At 39.8% G+C, this 19,827-nt stretch overlaps 1 protein-coding gene across 6 annotated transcripts in view; it reads left to right on the top strand.

The window, feature by feature from the left end:
- RUNX1T1 (RUNX1 partner transcriptional co-repressor 1) overlaps nucleotides 1-19,827 on the top strand; it is a 155,845-nt gene that overhangs the window by 101,154 nt on the left and 34,864 nt on the right. For all 6 annotated transcript variants that reach the window (XM_061439395.1, XM_061439392.1, XM_061439393.1 and 3 more), the window contains 2 exons: nucleotides 4,001-4,182; nucleotides 15,786-16,033. In XM_061439395.1, the coding sequence (XP_061295379.1) occupies nucleotides 4,001-4,182; nucleotides 15,786-16,033 (430 nt within the window). The remainder of the gene's footprint in view (nucleotides 1-4,000; nucleotides 4,183-15,785; nucleotides 16,034-19,827) is intronic.

Below are 19,827 nucleotides of genomic sequence, written 5' to 3' on the forward strand. Positions count from 1 at the left end.
CAATGGCTTAATTAGTGTACATGGCACTTAGCTTCTACAGTTACAACCCTGTGGTGGTGGTGGTTTAGTTGCTAAGTTATGTCTGACTCTTGAGACCCCCTGGACTGCAGCCCACCAGGCTCCTCTTCCATGGAATTTCCCAGGCAAGAATACTGGAGTGGGTTGCCATTCCTTCTCCAGGGGATCTTCCCAACCCAGGGATTGAACCCAGGTCTACCACATGTGGGCAAATTCTTTACCATTGAGCCACCGTTGAAGTCCCAAACCCTGAGTTACAAAGTTACTTATGTTATTGATCTTCCTTTGACTTTGAAGAATTGTGTTACTGAGAATGAGTGCTATTCATACTTCCATGTTATATATTCTATTCCCCTCACTTCCAAAAAAAAAAAGTAAAAGACACATAGAAGAAAAAGCAACAGCACTCTGGATTTATAAAGTCAGAGTAAGTTTGGTTTTCAGAGTCAGAGTCTGAGGTTTTTGTTTTAATGCTTTTCTGCATGTGAAATTGTCTTCTTTCCTCTTACTCCATTTGAGATTGCCAGAATCATCTGTCAACAAATGTGTCCTCAGTCTTTTTCCCAGTGCTGGGCTTGGTGAGGATTCAGAGTGATGGGTACGCAAGATTTCTTCTGTTAAATATATACATTCCTTGGAATAGATCTAATACAAAGAAAGCGGATTACCTTTGTAAACTAGTAGTATATGCTGCTTTGTGCATGAATCTTAAGCAGGATGTCTGAGCAGACTCAGACCAATACTGAAATGCGTGAATCTAATAATTATTAAAAACAATTTCTTTGTTCATCTCCCTATTTTTGTCATTTGAAATTAGTAGTTGATCAAAGATATTTCATAGATTAGCCTTTTTCATTTGGGTAAGTAGCTAGATCCAAAAATGAAAGTATCAGGGAGCCTATTTTAAGGTTAATAGAACTATGTGTATATTTCATGTATCCTCTGTCTTCCTCAGTTCAGTTCAGTGGCTCAGTTGTGTCTGACTCTTTGCGACCCCAAGGACTGCAGCACGCCAGTCTTCCCTGTCCCTCACCAACTACTGGAGCTTGCTCAGATCCATCGAGTTGCTGATGCCATCCAACCGTCTCATCCTCTGTCGTCCCCGTCTCCTTCCGCCTTCAATCTTTCCCAGCATCAGGATCTTTTCCAATGAGTCACTTCTTCACATCAGGTGACCAAAGTATTGGAGCTTCAGCCTCAGCAACAGTCCTTCCAATGAACATTCAGGACAGATTTTCTTTAGGATTGACTGGTTGGATCTCCTTACAGTCCAAGGGACTCTCAGGAAGAGTCTTCTCTAACACCACAGTTCAAAAGATCAATTCTCCAGGGCTCAGTTTTCTTTATGATCCAACTCTCACATCCATACTTGACTCCTGGAAAAATCATAGCTTTGACTATATAGACCTTCATCAGCAAAGTAATGTCTCTGCTTTTTTATACACTGTCTAGGTTTGTCATAGCTTTTCTTCCAAGGAGTAAGTGTCTTTTAATTTCATGGCTGCAGTCACCATCTGCAGTGACTTTGGAGCCCAAGAAGATAAAGTCTGTCACTGTTTCCATTATTTCCCATCTGTTTGCCATGAAGTGATGGGACTGGCTGCCGTAAACTTTGTTTTTTGAATGTTGAGTTTTAAGCCAGCTTTTCCAACTCTCTTCCACTTTTATCAAGAGGCTCTTTAGTTCCTCTTTACTTTCTGCCGTAAGGATGGTGTTATCTGCATATCTGAGGTTATTGATATTTCTCCCAGCAATCTTGATTCCAGCTTGTGCTTCACCCAGCCTGGCATTTTGCATAATGTACTCTGTATATAAGTTAAATAAGCAGGGTGACAATATGAAGCCTTGACATATTCCTTTCCCAATTTGGAACCAGTCTGTTCCATGTCCAGTTCTAACTGTTGCTTCTTGACATGCATACAGATTTCTCAGGAGGCAGGTCAGGTGGTCTACGTATTCCCATCTCTTTAAGAATTTCCCACAGTTTGTTGTGATCCACACAGTCAAAGGTTTTAGCATAGTCAATGAAGCAGAAAGAGATGTTTTTCTGGAACTCTCTTGCTTTTGCTATGATCCAAGGATGTTGGCAATTTAATCCCTAGTTCCTCTTCCTTTTCTAAATCCACATGAACATCTGAAAATTCTCAGTTTCATGTACTGTTGAAGCTTGGCTGGGAGAATTCTGAGCATTACTTTGCTAGCATGTGAGATGAGTGCAATTGTGCAGTAGTTTGAACATTCTATGGCATTGCCTTTCTTTGGGATTGGAATGATAACTGACCTTTTCCAGTCTTGTGACCACTGCTGAGTTTTCCACATTTGCTGGCATATCAAGTGCAGCACTTTAATAGCATCGTCTTTTAGGATTTGAAATAGCTCAGCTGGAATTCCATCACCTCTTCTAGCTATGTTCGTAGTGATGCCTCCTAAGGCCCACTTGACATTGCACTCTAGGATGTCTGGCTCTCAGTGAGTGATCACACCATCATGGTTATCTGGGTTATTAAGATCTTTTTTGCATAGCTTTTCTGTGTATTCTTGCCACCTCTTCTTAATATCTTCTGCTTCTGTTAGATCCATATCGTTTCTGTCCTTTATTGTGCCCATCTTTGCATGAAATGTTCCCTTGGTATCTCCAATTTTCCTGAAGAGATCTCTAGTCTTTCCCATTCTATTGTTTGCCTCTATTTCTTTGCATTGATAGCTTAAAACGGCTTTTTTTTATCTCTCCTTGCTATTCTTTTGGAACTCTGCTTTCAGATGGATATATCTTTCCTTTTCTCCTTTGCCTTTCGTTTCTCTTCTTTACTCAGCTATTTGTAAGGCCTCCTCAGACAGCCATTTTGACTTTTTGGATTTCTTTTTCTTGGGGATGGTTTTGATCACTGACTTCTGTACAGTGTCATGAACCTCCCTCCATAGTTCTTCAGGCACTCTGTCCATCAGATCTAATATGGTGAATCTATTTGTCACTTCCACTGTATAATTGTAAGGGATTTGATTTAGGTCATAACTGAATGGTCTTGCTTTTGGACATGAATGAGCAACTTCACTTTCCTTGACTTTCTTTGTTTTGAATAGTCTAGTGATTTTCCCTACTTTCTTCAATTTAAATCTGATTTTTGCAGTAAGGAGATCATCATCTGAGCCACAGCCAGCCTCTGGTCTTGTTTTTGCCAATTGTATAGAGCTTCTCTGTCTTCAGCTGCAAAGAATGTGATCAGTCTGATTTCGGTACTGACCGTCTATCTTCCTAGTGGGAGACGAAAGTTCCTCATAGGTGGAGCTGGAATCTGTATCCAGTAGAGCTTACAATGTTTGAATATGAAAGCATCTTTTGTTTTTGCTTTTTTATAATCTTTGTTTTTTAGTTTATTTATTTTTAGTTGAGTGGTAATTGCTTTACAATATTGTGTTGGTTTCTGCCATACATCAACATGAATCCTGCCTCTTGAAGTTCCTTCCCATCTCCCGCCCTGCTAAGTTTATGAAAGTGAAAGTGAAGTCGCTCAGTCCTGTCCGACTCTTTGCAACCCCATGGACTAGCCTATCAGGCTCCTCCATCCGTGGGATTTTCCAGGCAAGAGTGCTGGAGTGGATTGCCATTTCCTTCTCCAGGGGATCTTCCTGACCCAGGGATCGAACCCGAGTCTCCCGCATTGCAGGCAGACGCTACAGTCTGAGCCACCAGGGAAGCTCAAAGTTTATGAAGGAAACCTAAAGAGGAGCCACTCCCAGTTTATTAATGGGCTGGAAGGTAGGAGGGGTGAGACCTGCCTCAGGCATCTTATCCACCCCAGGCCCAGAGGGAAGCTCATGCTGTAGCCAGTGCAGGAAGTCGTGCCTGGGAACTGCATGCATTCGGCGGCATGTCCTTTAGTTGAGTTGTGTGGTCCGGTCCGCTAGTGTTTGCAAAGTGGAGTAGGTCCCCTGGTCAGAAGGAGCCTCTGCGCACCCTCTCATTCCTGTTCTGCCCTTACAGGCCAACTTGCCCCTTCTGCAGCGTGAGCTCCTCCACTGCGCGAGATTGGCCAAACAGAACCCTGCCCAGTACCTCGCCCAGCATGAACAGCTGCTTCTGGATGCCAGCACCACCTCACCTGTTGACTCCTCAGAGCTGCTTCTCGATGTGAACGAAAACGGGAAGAGGCGAACTCCAGACAGGTGAGAGGGGGGAGGACCCCAGACCGGCGGCATGAGGCCATATTTCATGTCGTGTTTCAACTGCTGACTGACGCTTCTTGCAAAATAATAAACTAGAGGGGCCGCAGGGAATCTTGCTCTGGCCTGGGGTGTTGCAGAATGATGAGTCTCTGGCCTGTGCAGGTTAAGCTTTGTTACTTGTATTTTTTTTTTTTAGTTTAATTGACCTGCAGCACTATGATAGTTGCAGATGTACAATCTAGTGATTGATTTTTCTGTGCATCACAAACATCACCACTGTTGCTTGGAATGTTAAAGTAAAAGGTAAAGATGAGTGACACTCAGATGTGCCACGCGCCACTGATGTTTATTAGACACAGTCAGCACCGGCTTTCCACATTTTATTGCGCTTCCTTGTGCTTTCCTTCCTTCCTTCCTTCCAGCCTTCCCCCACCCCTCTCTCCCTTCCTTCCCCTCACCTCCCTTCTTCCCTTCCCTCTTAAATTGAAGGTTTGTGGCAACCCTGCATGGAATTAGTCTCTTGACACCATTTTTCTAAAAGCATTATTTGGTGTCTCTGTGTTACATTTTGGTAATTCTCACAGTGTTTCAAACTTTTTCATTTTATATTTGTTACGGTTATCTGTGATCGGTCTTCTTTAATGTTAACCATTGTGATTGTTCTGGTGTTTTTCAGAAATAAATTGTTTTTTAATTAAGGTATATACTCTTTTATACATAGTGCTACTGTACGCTTAAGAGACTATAGTATAGTGTAAACAGAACTTTATGAGCACTAAGAAGGAAAAAAAAAACCTGTGTGACTGGCTTTAGTTGCTTTATCATGGTGATCTTCAATTGAACATATAGCATCTCCAAGGTATACCTATATTAAACTTCTCATTTACTATATTATTCATCCAAAGCACATATTTTATTATTCCAATAATTTATTATTCCAAGTTTTCTCAGAACATGATGGTTTTGAAATCTGGCCTAAACGCAGTGCAGTAGCTGTTTAATTTGGACTTTGTATGAACTAAGAGAAAACTTTAGTGAAGCTAGTTGAACTGAGTGAATATAAGAGTTAAGTAATAGAACTAATAGGTGGCATTTTTTTCTGATAAATTTTATCTACTAGTCAGTATTCATTATACCAGGTTACTCTGCTCTCATAACTGAGAATTCTAGGAAATGTAAAATAAACCCCCTTCTCCATGAAACCTTGCAAATTAGTTGCTGAATGACACATATACATGAAACTTCCAAAGTACCTTATTAAAATGAGTTTCCTGAATACCTCAGCTTCATTTATAAATATTTTCTAATACAGAAATAGGAAGTCTTATTAGCATCTTGCATTTGTAAAATATGGAGAATCTTAAAATGAAACTGTATTCAGAAACGTATTTGTCACATGCTTTGTTTCCTTTCTCTGTTTATCCATTCACTCTTTCTGCGTTTTATCAGGAAAGAGTAGACTGGCCTTTGAAAGGTTAACACTGGCACAGATTCATAGGCGCTTACGCTCCTTCTATCTGTGACCGACTTAGCTACCCTTAAATGTATTAGCTGCTTTGCAAATCAGAATGTTATTAAAAGCCAGCCAGTTTACATATAGTTATTACATAATCCTCTGTTAAGCAGTTTTTATGCTACAATCTCTGGAATTTTTCTCCTCGTGACATGGGACCTCTTAACAGTTTAAAACATTAAAGCAAAGGGTTAAATATTAGTTTACTTCTGACATCCTATAGACCCAACCTCCTTCCGTGACCTGCCAACAGTGCTACTTTCTTATTTTTGCAAGCTGTATTTTCTTAGTCATATTTAAGCATTTGGTACTTTAGCTTTAAAGGCAGTGCTTAATCCAGGTGTCTGAGTGACATGTCCACGTGATGCTGAAAACCAGGAGGCAGCCCAAGCATAGATGATTCACATTTGTATTCCTGTCTGATCCTAACCTTTTACCCTGAAGGGAGTCAGCCCTGTGTGCTGATATTGAGATGCTTTAGTTCCATTTTCCCAAGACAGTGGGGTAAAGGAAGTAGGGAGAGACTAGAAGGAAAATTGGGAAGGAGGACATTTATTTGGGTGGAGGAAGGGATAACAGAGAAAGGTTTAGATGACTGTGATAAATGTAAAGATAATCCTATAGCCAACATTAGACAGGGACACAATCTATTCTAGAAACTTTAAATGCTAAGTAACTGTAACAGGCAGAATAAAAACTTGTTTTATCCACTTCTCCATGTTTTCAGCCCTCTGTCCACTGTCTGTCCCAGTGTTTCATATGTGAATACCCTGTAACTTCAGATCTTTCTTGAACAGTACTGAGGTAAGCTTGCCAATGTGCTAACATCGATGTGGAAACTTTGTATGAATTCCACAGAAGATCGGCATTTTTGTTGAGAAGATCTGTAACTGTGTATGCGTGCCTGTTTGTGTTCAGTCAGATAGAACTTTCTTAAAAGCCCTTTAGTCTTGTTCCCCTCTGGTTATTCATAGACAGTTGCTGGAGTCAGAATTCACACAGTTGCTCTTTGGCTGGAACATTCTTTTTCAAGTGGAACCCTGAAGTGTGTGTTATAATGGAAAGATGGCAAATAGATTTCCTTAGAGTTAGGAGGTAGGGTAATGAGAATATGTTGTGTAAATACATTTGTATCTTGTGGGAATTTCATCAGAGCCAAGAAAATATGGGCCTCTACAGTATTTCTTTGCATATATTTTCTGCATCTTGTTTGCATATGCATTTTTCTCTTCTCCGGTTATTTATCTGTATATCCAGATCTACTATATGAAATTTTATAGAGTATGGAGCTGTCTGACAGCAGAGCTTTTTTTGTTTTACTGAATGTTTTGTTGGTGCATATGGTCTGACATGGATGAGCAGCCACGGTGAGATTTTGGAGTCTATTAAACTGGCTCATTAAAAAGATCAATCTGTTTCTGTAATAACACTGGGAACCATCAGTCACTAAAAGAGGGAAAAACTGACACCTGAGGAGAAAACACATTTTGGTAATTTGTTCATGACATGTCATGAACAAAAGAGCACTCTATATTTTGTTTACAACTTTGGGGGTTTAAATTCTGTGACGATTGCTGATTTAATCTACTGAACAGTCCTCACGTATTTCAGGGATGGATTTTGGCAAATGTAACTTCTCATCCTTAAATATGATTGTCACTGGTTATATTTTTTCTTTATTTAAGCATTCCTGTTATTTACAGAGAAATGAATACTCCAGGGAAGTCTCTGAAATCTTTTTTTTTTCCTGTACAGAACAGTAAAATTTATTCTACTTCTTCTTAAAAATACTTCTAGGGTGAGTCCCTGAACAACTATACTAGATTTGTAGGTCTGGGGTAGAATAACTTAGAACCCAAATGAGAAAGAAGACAATTCATTTTAAAATCATGCTATTTTTTTTTTCTAAATTATCAGGGAAAGCTAAAAGAAAGTTCTGATTTCCATTCTTTGTTTGTATGTAAAAGTTTGTTCATCTTGCCATTCAGTGATGGAAAAAGCTGAGGAAGGGAATGTTGTTATTTAGTCACTGAATTATGTCTGACTCTTTTGTCATCCCACAGACTGTAGCCTGCCGGCTTCTCTGTCCATGGGATTTCCCAACCAAGAATACTGGAGCAGGTTGCCATTTCCTTCACCAGGGTGTCTTCTCAACCCAGGGATCAAACCCGCATCTCCTGCATTGGTAGGCAGGTTCTTTACCACTGAGCCACCAGGGAACCCCGAGGAAGGGCATACAAACCGTTTTTGGAGCTGGTTAAATGAAGTGACCAGTTTCAAACAGAGACTGGAATTTAAGAGCCCTCTTGAAAACTGCGTACCGATGGTCTTGAGGACACAGTTTCAAGTAGGATGAGGAGGGAAAGAGCAGTTAGACAAAGGCTGCATTTTTTTGAGACTACAGAATAGAGAAAAATCACTGCATTTAAAAAGATACTTTTTTGTGTGTTAATTATCATTTGATGTCTTTTTCTCACAGCTTTGCTGTTGCAGCGTTTTGTCTTTAAAGTTGTGCTCTCACCTGTTATGGCGATTTTCTGATGCAGAAACTTTCTGGCTTAAGAAATCAAATCGAGTGATCATTGATCTTATGTGGATAACACTGTCTCCACTACGTTATTCCCCCTTTCAAGTGATCGATGTTAAATCTTAATCCCCTTCATCGATCTATCTATGTATTTTTTATTATCATTTTAATGTAATTATGCTTTAAGTTACTCTCAGTTGAACACATCTTGATTTTTATTTTGAAGGCAACATGGTTGCATGAACGTGTATTTCCTCCACCCCCAATTATTAAACATTATTTGTTTTAAGATTTTCTTGAGCTTTAGAAGTATATAATTTGTCATCTGGGAGAGATCTTATGGATTTAGCAGGCCTAAAGAACTTGCTTAAAGTTATAGGACTTCTTAATGGAGAAATCAGCATATTTATCAATACATACCTGAAATCTTCCAGTTGCACAAAATATGTTTTAATGTGCAGAATGTGAATAAGGAAAGCTCAACTAAGAATTATATCTTTTTTTCTCCTTACTTTCGCTCATTTATTTCTTCTCTATAATTGCTCATGTGGGCAAATGCAACAGTTGAATGTACTGAGGTTTTATAAATCTTTGTAAGGATAGAGGATCCACAGTCAGCCTGGTTTCCTGCCTTACTGAGTAAATTAGAAAACACTGAATGTTTGAGGGTCATAAGGCAGTCGTTTTGAAACCGTGTTGGTTGAATATATGAGATTTGTCAGCGAGGTGCACACCAGCTGAACCTGTTAGCTCCATTTTTCCTTTACTGCAAAATGGATGAGATTTCAATATTTTTGTCAAGTTGACTCTGCAGATAAGAATTAAATATTTATTATCTAGCGTGTTCAGTTTTCTATGAAAAATATGAGGAATTTATGTCACACATTCTTGTTTTGTGCTGCATTTTTTATGCATTCATCAGTTTCAAGAAGAGAGTCATCATTCCTGTAGAAATGACTTTTTTTTTTTTTTTAAATAATAATCACATCAGTTGTGGAGGCTTCTAGTGAGATAGTGCTTACATGATGAGGAAGATTACATGGCTCTCGAGAACATTTTGGTCTCTCTGTTCTCGCCTCAGTGTTGACTTTGCATAGGGTTCAGCCTGGCTGGATAATATATCTGAGCTCACATGGCTTGTAAGAGGCAGGGATGGGATTCTAGCTCCTAGGTTCTCTGACTTTAATTCCCCATGCTCTTATAACTACATTTGTAATACCATAGCCTCTGAACACCTCAGCTTGAAAAGCAAGCGCTTGGTTAAGTTGTTGAATGCCAGGTACGTGTTAGACTCTTTATGTAGATTCTCTCATACAGTCCTCTCAGAGCTCTGAAGTGCCCGTCTTGTGACACATGTAGAGATTAAGCCGCGTGAGTTCATAGGGCCTGCAAATAGCAAAGCCAAAATTTGAAAGCAACTCCATAGCCCCTGCTCTTTCCAGTGTACATTCTGGAGTGGCTTCGTCTGCTTCTGACCTCCCATACCACTTTTGTGCTCTTTTTTACGGTACCTACCGAGTTCAGGTCCTATGTAACAGTATTGAAGCCTTGTATCCCTTATTAAACTGTGTTTATGCCAAAAGTTTGGCTTCCCTGGTGGTTCAGATGGTACAGAATCCACCTGTAAAACAGGAGACCCAGGTTCCATCCCTGGGTCAGAAAGATCTCCTGGAGAAGGGAATGGCAAACCTCTCCAGTATTCCTGCCTGGAGAATTCCATGGACAGAGGAGCCTGGGGAGCTATAGTCCATAGAGTTGCGAAGAGTCAGACACGACTGAAGTGACTTAGCATGCTCACACATGGTAAAGAGTTTCTTGCTAGCACACTTTGAAAAGGAATTTAAGTCTACCGCTAAACCATAATCGGTGTTGGGAATCATGTCTTGCTTATTTTGGTATGTCCAGTTAAGCTCCAGATAATGCATGCCACACATGCCAGCTGTATAAAACAAAACAAAGCAAAACACTACAAACAAACAACAACAAAACACTAGTTCAACAAGTAATCAAAATTAAACTTAATACAGTCATTTTTAGTAGTGTAGCAAATGGTCTCTCCCCCAAGAGTCTTTTTTGCTTTCTTGTTTACTTTCTATCATTTTAAAAGATGCATCTCTGAAATACCCACATCCGTGAAAACAGCTCAGGAACAAAGTGCTGGTGACTGGTTCACTAACAAAAAACTAGAGGGCTCCAGTTGGGATGTATAGATGACAGATTAGAATAAGAAAGCATAGTTCCAGATAGCGAGAGCTGTAGCAGCTGACTACTTCAACAGTGGCCAGAAATGAGCAGAGATGAGGGGACAGCCACTCCTAGGCAGATTGTCCAGCAGATGGAGAGCTCTTGGTACTTGTGTCCAAAGCTTTCCACCTTCTCCTTCGGGGAGAGAAAGCTCTGGGAACCTGTATCTTGTAATCCTTAAAGTTCCAGTTATGGTAAGTTTGTCCAGACTGGCCAACATCCACGTGAATCTATCTTAGTTACTCCAGAAGGTGTCAGCCCTCCTCTCAGGACGTAATCTCCCGGGTGGTGAATCTATCTTAGTTACTCCAGAAGGTGTCAGCCCTCCTCTCAGGACGTAATCTCCCGGGTGGTACCAAAGAGCGGGAAAGCACTTCTTTCTGTGTGGCTCAGTCGTGATGGTCCTCTGTCACTCGGCCCTGCTTTTCACCGTCTGAACATCCCACTTCCTGCAGGGTGATATTTCTACAAACACAGAAATCCCCACAGGTTGTCCTGAAGAATCAGGTTTGATTTTCTTTTTAAGGTAGCAGGGGAATCTGTAATGTATTTTGCTTCAGATGCATTATTCAACACCGCTAGAAGGTGGTTATGTAAAATTCTTACCTGAACTCACCTATTTCCTGAAGAGACTGTTTACTGAGTTGTGTTTTGAAAATACGATGCCATAAATGACTCTTCTCCCCGTGCCTTTTAATTCTAATGTCTAGTCCTTCTGTGGAAACCTTAACAAACTGCATTTATTAGAAAAGGAAAGGGACATTTGTTTAAGATTAAGTCATTTATGTCTTTGAGCTTTTCTTCAACAGAACTGTCACCTCCTGAGATTTAGGCATAGACTGCTTTCTAAAATACGAAAGTAAAGTTTTTTGTTTTTCTTTAAGACTTAGGCAGTCTCTGAGCCCTGCCTCTGACTGAGATGCCTGCAGAGACAGTGGTGTGATGGAGCTAAGATAAGGTGTCTTAGGTGGAGCAGAAGGACATGTGACAGAGAAGAGACTAGCTGCAGGACTTGATTTGGAGCAGAAGGTTAGAGAGTATAACTCTACAGAGTTATAGAGTGACTTCTAGTTTCTATTTTGGTGGCTAAGTAGAAAGTGGCATAATTGACTGGTGTCGGAAGTATCAGAGAAAGACAAGGTCGGTTTAGATATGTGCCGTTTGAAATACCTGTGGTCAAAGGGAAAAGTCAGTACCTAGGGCAGGTGTTTATTTGTAACAGGACTGACTTTTTAAGTTTCTTCCTTGCCATTCTTGGCTTTATTACGCTAAACCAATTTGCCTTTCCCTAGAATAATCTTCATAGCGCTGTTTTCCCCATTTAAAAAACATTTTAATCTCAGAAAAAACTCTGTGTTCCTGTCATGCAGGAGATTGCTTGGTCCTCTTATTCTGATTATTGCCATGATCTTAATAATATTTTTTCTTCATTCTTCCTCATTTCCATGTTACTAAGGGATCATCAGTGCATACTAGCCAATTATGACATTTAAAGTATTTTATATAGAGGAAAGTTTTTTAAAAAGCTTTTCTTTCTCAAATGAATCAGTTTACAACCTCTCTGTTGAGGAGCTGAGAAAACAGCCTGAAGTGGGATAAGGTGTCAATTAAGTTTTCTCTTAAGTATTTTTTTTTAAACATGTTTTATTTCCTATAAGTTTCATTTTACTGGGCGAGAAACTCAAGCCAGAAAGTTAACTTTCCCAAGTTATCTCAAGGTCACACAGCTGAGTCCTGAAGAGTCCTCTGATGACCTCAGACCCTGAGAGAAAGTGATTGGGATCTAAATGTTGAAGTAGGTTATATTCAGAAAACTTTCTTCTGAAAAGGAGATAGAAAATAAAAAGCAAACCAAAAAAAAATGCCTTCCAGAAACCCATGACGTGTGACAGACTTCCTACTAGAATTTGAGTCATTTTGAGAGTATGTTGGTATGGGACAATGGATATTTGTTAGTTTTGCCTAACACATTTTGAGAAGGTAACAAATAAACATGCAAATTTAGAATTTGCCCCCAAGCAATGACATGTTGGTAGTTGTAAGCATTTCTAAGAAGCAGACAAACAAATAGCAATTAAGTTGTTTTGGTTATCTTATATGGACATAACATCCTTTAAGTAGGATTGGCTTTATAAGTACCCATGAGTGATTGGAGGAAGTACCAGGGAGGTTTTTCATACCTTTATTTCTGTGGGCTGTTTTAATGTTTGAATGCTTTTCTGGTAAAATATTACCCTCCTTTTGTGAAGCGATGAGCTTTATTGTTTGAATTGTTGCAAGAGTTATGAGACGCAGAATAGTGGCTGTCCCTGCAGGGGTGTGACAGAAATGTCAGGGCAGACCCAGGAGCTAGCTCTGCTTCTTAGGACCTTACTGTCCTTGTTTTAGGAGGGAAAAAAAGCTTCAGTGCAGGCTCGCTGAAGTAATAGCACTGACCAGAGGGCTGACGTGTCAGCAAAGTTAAGTAACATATCCAGCTACTTTGAAACTAGTACGACTTCTTCCAGTGATGTATGTTTTTATTATCTTTGAACAAGGAGACAGGAAACCAGTGAGCTGAATTGGTTTTGACACAACTGGGTATTTAGAAATGATTTTATGTTTATATATTTAGGCTGCTAAAAGATACTCAGAGGATATTTTCTATTTCTGCATAAAAAATCAGCTATAAATAATATACTGTTCAAAGCAAAGCACAAAGAAGTTCTCTGTTGGTTCAAATGGTTGACTTAGACATAATTTGGCTAGTATACCATCAACTTTGTGTGTTTTGATCTACATAACCATGACATTTAAAAAATTATTCATTTATTTAAATAGAGGTATAGTTGATGTGAAAACTTACAAAGTTTCAGGTATACAACACAGCGATTTATAATTTTTAAAGGCTATACTCCACTTATATAGTTATTATACAATTTTGGCTGTATTTCCTGTGCTGTGCAAATGGCATTTAGAAATAAATATAGAATAATTGAATTGCAGACTTTTCAAACTAGAAAGGACCTCAGAAATCATCCTAGTCCAGTGGTTTTCAAACTTGATTTCAGCAGCTGACTATTTCCTTCAAAAATGAAACTGTTAAAATAGATTAAAATGATAAGTGGGTTCCTCTGGTCCTTTAAATCTTGATTGTTGGGGTAAAAGCTCTTTATTGCCAGCAGAATCCCTAAGCATTTCAGGTGACACAGTTTGAAAACCACTGATCTAGTCCAACCCTTTCATTTTACAGATGAGCAAACTGAGGTCCAGAGAGGTTAAGTGGCTTGCCCAAGGTCACACAGCTAGTCGTGGAAGAGCCAGGACTAAATCTCAGGTCTCTTGATTCCCAGTCCAGTGCTCTTTCCACTACACCACACTGCCAGTAAGGTAGGTGCTGTGTTGACATTATGTTCATAGCTACTAATAGTCTTCAGTATTTTCTGATTTATGCTGGAAATATTTATGCATTGACTGTTGAAATATATTATTCAGAAATGTGTAGGATATGGAAATACAGATGAGAATCACATAGTTATCCTCTTAGAAGATAAATCTAAAATGCTTCTGTTCACTTTTAAAAATTATTTTAAGCAATACGTTTAGATAATGTTTGAGACCCTTTAGTCTGGTCAATGATCAGTGTGTATGGAGTCAGGATATTTGAGGGTCCACCCTTTGACAGGAGCAGCACTGAGACTTCTGTTTGATACTCCCATGAGAACCGTGCCCTGCTGGCATTTCCAACATCGGACAGTCTCCTGGTTCCAGAACATCTTTCTCCAGCACGCGCTGGGCGTGTATTCATTTCCCATTGAAGTCTGCAGTTTCCCTCGGTTCTTAGTGCGCCTGCACCTTCTACCTGTAACTCCTTTGTCATTCTTAATCTGGTGTGTGTACATTGTCACTGGGGCTCTACCCTAAAGGGGCATAAAGGACGATTCACCGTAGATGCCTCTTGCCCCTAATGATCTCTGTTGTCCAGTCAGTTTCCACGCAGATCCCTCCAGGTTTATCAAAGGCTATCCTTGGGCACTAGGAAAGTGGGAAAAGTCTCTTGAAGTCTTTAAGTCGTTAGACTTACAATCTACCTACAATCAAAAAAGGGATGAAGATGGAAATTCCCTGGCAGTCCAATGGTTATAAAAAAAGCTTGCAGAAATCTGCAGCTACTGTGACTTGGTCAATTCTTATGGGGAAATTTCCCAGGAAAAAGAGATGCTGCCGCTGGTTAAGAATTGCAAAGAGAGCCAGCTACAAGGTAAAAATTAGTTTGGGAGCTGTGACATGTTCCTATCTTACTGAATATATTGAGTTAATCTCCCAGAGACACATTCAGCCAGAAAATATTTCTTTAACCCTACTTTCTGTTTGAGAATGTAAGAGCAGTTATCAGGTCTCATTTGCAGACTGCGTTCCTTCTGAAAGACACATCCAGAGTTTTGTGTATCACATGATGAAGGGCAGACAGGGTGTGCCTGCCCTGGTCTAAGATCTCATGGCCTCAGACAGGCCCCTGCTGCATCTCCACGTGTGTTTCCTCAACTTCAAGAGGAAGAGCTTCACCCTTTCTTCTAATCCCAGCTAGCTCTGTAGGACTGCTGATCATCTTGGTGGCCCAAGGAAATGTCAGTCTGAGACATTACATTGTGTCATTTGTGTTAATTCAGTTAATTGATCAGTGCTTTTGAATAGAATTTTCTGAGATCATGGAAATGATCTGTATCTGTGTTGTACAATAGTCACTAGCTGTAGGCAGTAACTAAACACATGCAGTGTGGCTGTTGATACCCGAGAACTGAATTTTAAACTTTATTTAATGTTAATTCACTTGTAATTTAAGCAGCCACGTGTGGGTACTGTATTGAACAACACAGCTCATAGAGTCAGAGGCCGGGTTGGATCAGTGCAATAGATGTACCCGGAGAACTGAAGAGTGATGCTCTTGTACCTTGATGAATTGCCAGATACAGTCGATCTGAGAGTAATTTGTTAGAAATCAAGAGTTCGCTTTTGAATGAAGATGTTATCTACGGAGGAGAGAGCAGGCTTCCTCTTATTGGTGACCAAACCATACACGCCTCAACTGAAAGATGTTTATGGATTTGATGAAAAGTGGAGCCTTTTCTCCTGTGTGCAGCCATGGGATCACTGAGGCCTCCGCCTGGGTTTCAGTGAATCCTCACAGGTCTAGGCAGCTGAGTTTAGAAAATTTCTGGCCAGCGAAAAGAATATTCTGTTTATATTACAGGTTCCAAGTATCTGAACTATGCTGCTTTCTGAGTCCATTATGAAAAAAAGGAAAAAAAAAAAAAACACCTCTTTTTCTTCCTCCCTCAGAACCAAAGAAAATGGCTTTGACAGAGAGCCTTTGCACTCAGAACATCCGAGCAAGCGGCCATGCACTGTTAGCCCAGGCCAGCGGTACAGTCCAAATAACGGCTTATCCTACCAGCCGAATGGCCTGCCTCACCCCACCCCTCCACCGCAGCATTACCGTTTGGATGATATGGCCATTGCCCACCACTACAGGGACTCCTATCGACACCCCAGCCACAGGGACCTCAGGGACAGAAACAGACCTATGGGTAAGACTGAAGGATCTCTTCAATTCTCATAAGGTGGTGTGCTCCAGGACTTGCATCCTTACTGCTCAGCTAAACTTCAGGCTTGAAATCTGTGATGGGGTAAAAATACTTCTTCCTGATCTAGTGTCTCCTTTATGAGAACACTTCGTTGGTGTTAATATCTCTTTCAACAGCTGTGTTTTCTCTTACTTATGATCTTTGTGACCTCCGGGTATTTATTTATTTATTTTTCCGAAGGGTGTGTATCTGCTGACCCCAGACAGGTCAACTGTATTAACAAACACAAATTAAGTGTTTAGTGCTTTTTTTTTTTTTTTTTAAGCGTGAGAGATTTCATATGTAGTTGGCCTGCCACAACTTTTTTTTTTTTTTTTACCAAATCAGTTTCTTTAATTGTTATCTTTTATTTTCAGATAGTCTCAAAGTTCATTTTGGTTTTCCCAGTCTCTGTGATAGTCTGTATTTGAAAAATATGATATGGTATTATGTCTATGACTTAAGTCAGCAGATGTTCCTTGAGGACTGATTTAGTACTTTTTTTTTTTCCAACATGGAAATGCTAGTGATTTAATTTAGTGTTGACAATTTGGTCAAAGATCAGAATACCGAAGAAGGAATGAGTTTGGGTAAACATGTGTTCTGTTTGCCAGTGTTCATTCTTTTTTTGCATAAAACTGTTGGAAGTGAAGCATTTAGGAGACATGGTCTTCTAAAGAACCGGTGCTTGCCATGAAAAATGAGAAGGAAGATAAATAGGTAAGCCTTGATGCACTATCAGTGTTTGAGGTGATCACATCGGAATACCGCTCTTCTTGTTCCTGGGACTTCTTTTACTGTATATTTTTGGCAAGTCAAGCTGGTAATAAATGGAGAGCAACACTCGGCCGTCTTTCTCATCTTTTTCCGCCCCCTGTGTCCATGCCAGCCCTGCTTTTCTTCTTAGCTGGTTGCTGAAAAACTTGCCTGGCCCAGATGGTCTGCTGGGTGAGACACTGGAAGCATCACAGGGTGGCGTCCAAGTGGGAAAGCAGGACCTGGAGTTAGAGGGGTCGCAGGACTCAGGAAGCCTGGCCAGTTGCCCGCCTGAGGGGTAGGACAGAGGTTTTTATAGTCCCAGGCAGAGGGAGCGTGGTGAGCAGAGGTTTCTGTTAGACTTCTAACTGTCCTAGTAGGACACAGGGCCTTCCAGGCCTAGGGTCATTTTGCCTTAGAAAACCCAGCCCTCCAAATGTTTAGAAAGCAGAAGGCGTGAGTCAGGTTGAGGGCAGGGGTGATTGGGGCCCTGAATGTGAGATAGTAAAATAGTAGCTTCACCTCCCCACAATAGTCATTTCTGCTTTTATATAGTGTGTCAGACAAATGGCTAAGCATATGATTTATGCTTTTTTAATAGTCAATCTGTCTGATGTTCTCCAAGGTACCATTTCCAAGAGCTCTCAAAAATGGTTATGTTTTTTTTCTCTGTCTGGATTGATATTTTGACCCTGAAATCAAATATGACAACAACTTCCTTCCAAACAAAGCCTTGCCATTTGTTGATGACGAATGCTCTCAAACCATGATTGCTTATTTTCAAATAGAGGTGGAGTCGCCAGGTCATTGTAAGATCAATTCAAGATACCCTATTTTGTAGGTGGTAGGAAATGGCCTATTTCTTAGGCAGTAAACTCTATTTCATGAAATATTAGTTCCAGTACACCATAAAGTAATCAGCAAGGAAGTAATTATGCTTATGTGCAATGATTATGTTTTCATCTAGTAATATAAAATATCCCTTTATGAATTATACCTGTACCCACTGGTTTTATGTGATTTTTTTTTCCATGAGACCATGTTCCTTACTTTTTAATTATATTAGCTTATAAAACTAATAGTGCTAATCTTTATAAATATATGCAACTACTTAACCATCCCTGAAGTCTGCGGAGTTTAGTGTGTGTTACAGTAAAGTCTTGATGTATGAGTAACAAATTATGGTGTTATATCAGGCTGTTATTTTGAGAATATAAAAATGGTCATACTCAGACACAGAGGACAGGCTTGTGAACACGAGGAAAGAGAAGGCGTGACGAATGGAGAGAGTAGCATTGGAACATACATGTTACCATATGTACAATTAGATGGCCAGTGGAGATTTGCTGTATGACACAGGGGGCTCAAATCCAGGGCTCTGTGACAACCTGGAAGGGTGGGATGGGATTGGGTGGGGAGGGAGGTTCAAGAGGGAGAGAACATATGTATACCTATGGCTGATTCACGTTAGTATATGTCAGAAACCAACACAATATTATAAAGCAATTGTCCTCCAGGTAAAAAATACATGCATTTAAATTTAAGAATTGTCATAATTGTATACTTGGTCTGATATGATTTATAAATGTTTATTATATGTAGAGACGTATACCTGCTTGAATATTTTAGTAAAATAGCTTTACAGGCAGCATTAGTTTATAAATAAGCTTAGAGTTTCAGTTAGGAATTGGGTAAGACTCAACATTAGTGTCAAATGAAACTGTTTTAATGAGTTTGAACTGTTTTCCCCTAGTACATCCCTCTGGTATTATGGCTATAAATAAACATTGTGTAGTGATAAATCTTTTAAGTATCCAAAATAGAGAAATTAATAAATGGAAAATTTTAAGTTTTTTTTTTTCTTTTTAAAGATTTGGCTCTATACAACAAAGAGTTCAAAAACAACAACAACAAAAATTAGACCTATATTTTTTCACCAGGTACTTGGGCTCAAACATGTTTCTAATGTACGTATTATTTTTCTGTTGTTGTTAAATGAGATGATGCTTAGCACTGTTCCACAATTGGCTGTTATCCCATTAGCCTAAAACATCCTGTTGCTCATTATTATTACTCCAGGTGTTGGAGCTCACATCACTATTGATATAATCTGCTGAGTTTTTGAAACTTTTAAGACCTCTGAAGTTGTTGGCCCTTATATAGGCAAGTGTAGTAAGATGCCTCCATCACAAAACCGCGCACTTATCTCGTTATCACTCTCCAGTTGTTTTCTACGATGCTTCATTTCAGTGGCGGTGCTTTTCCCCTAAAACACAAGCAACAAATAAATCAACAAAAGTTACATATCTGCAAACATTTCAACTTGAAATTGTCACAACAGAGAAATAACTAAATATTACTCTTTTCCAGTGTCTCTTCTATTATGCAGATTATTAAAACTTATTTGCAGTTTTACTTTTTTACCAATAGATGGCATTGACAATTTTAGCTTTAAAAATGTATTTCAGAGTATAGTCTAACTGGAGAGGAATGGTGTATTTAGTCTGAGAAAGCTGTCATATATGTGTCTACTTCCATCAGCTATAAATTAAATCATATTTCATGGTTGGCTGAAAAAAGTCATGTGACTCATTATCTTTATTTCACTGAATAAGCTGAAAGGGGATTTCTAACCACTCATATTTCACAAAAACTGGAATGCAGTATCTCTTAACTTTTGTTGTTCAGTCGCTCAGCTGTGTCCACCTGTTAGTGACCCCGTGGACTGCAGCCCGCCAGGCTTCCCTGTCCTTTATCATCTCTTGGAGTTTCCATAGACTCATATGCATTGAATCGGTGATGCCATAACTTTAAAAAAATTTTTTAAATTCGTACCATAATTCCCTCAGAAAAAGAGCCTTGGTGTTTAGAAGCCTGCTGCTGCTGCTGCTAAGTCGCTTCAGTCGTGTCCGACTCTGTGCGACCCCATAGACGGCAGCCCAGCAGTCTCCCCCGTCCATGGGATTCTCCAGGCAAGAGTACTGGAGTGGGGTCTAACCCGT

Source organism: Bos javanicus, chromosome 14 (assembly GCF_032452875.1).
Source record: "Bos javanicus breed banteng chromosome 14, ARS-OSU_banteng_1.0, whole genome shotgun sequence".
NCBI classification, from domain to species: Eukaryota; Metazoa; Chordata; class Mammalia; order Artiodactyla; family Bovidae; genus Bos; species Bos javanicus.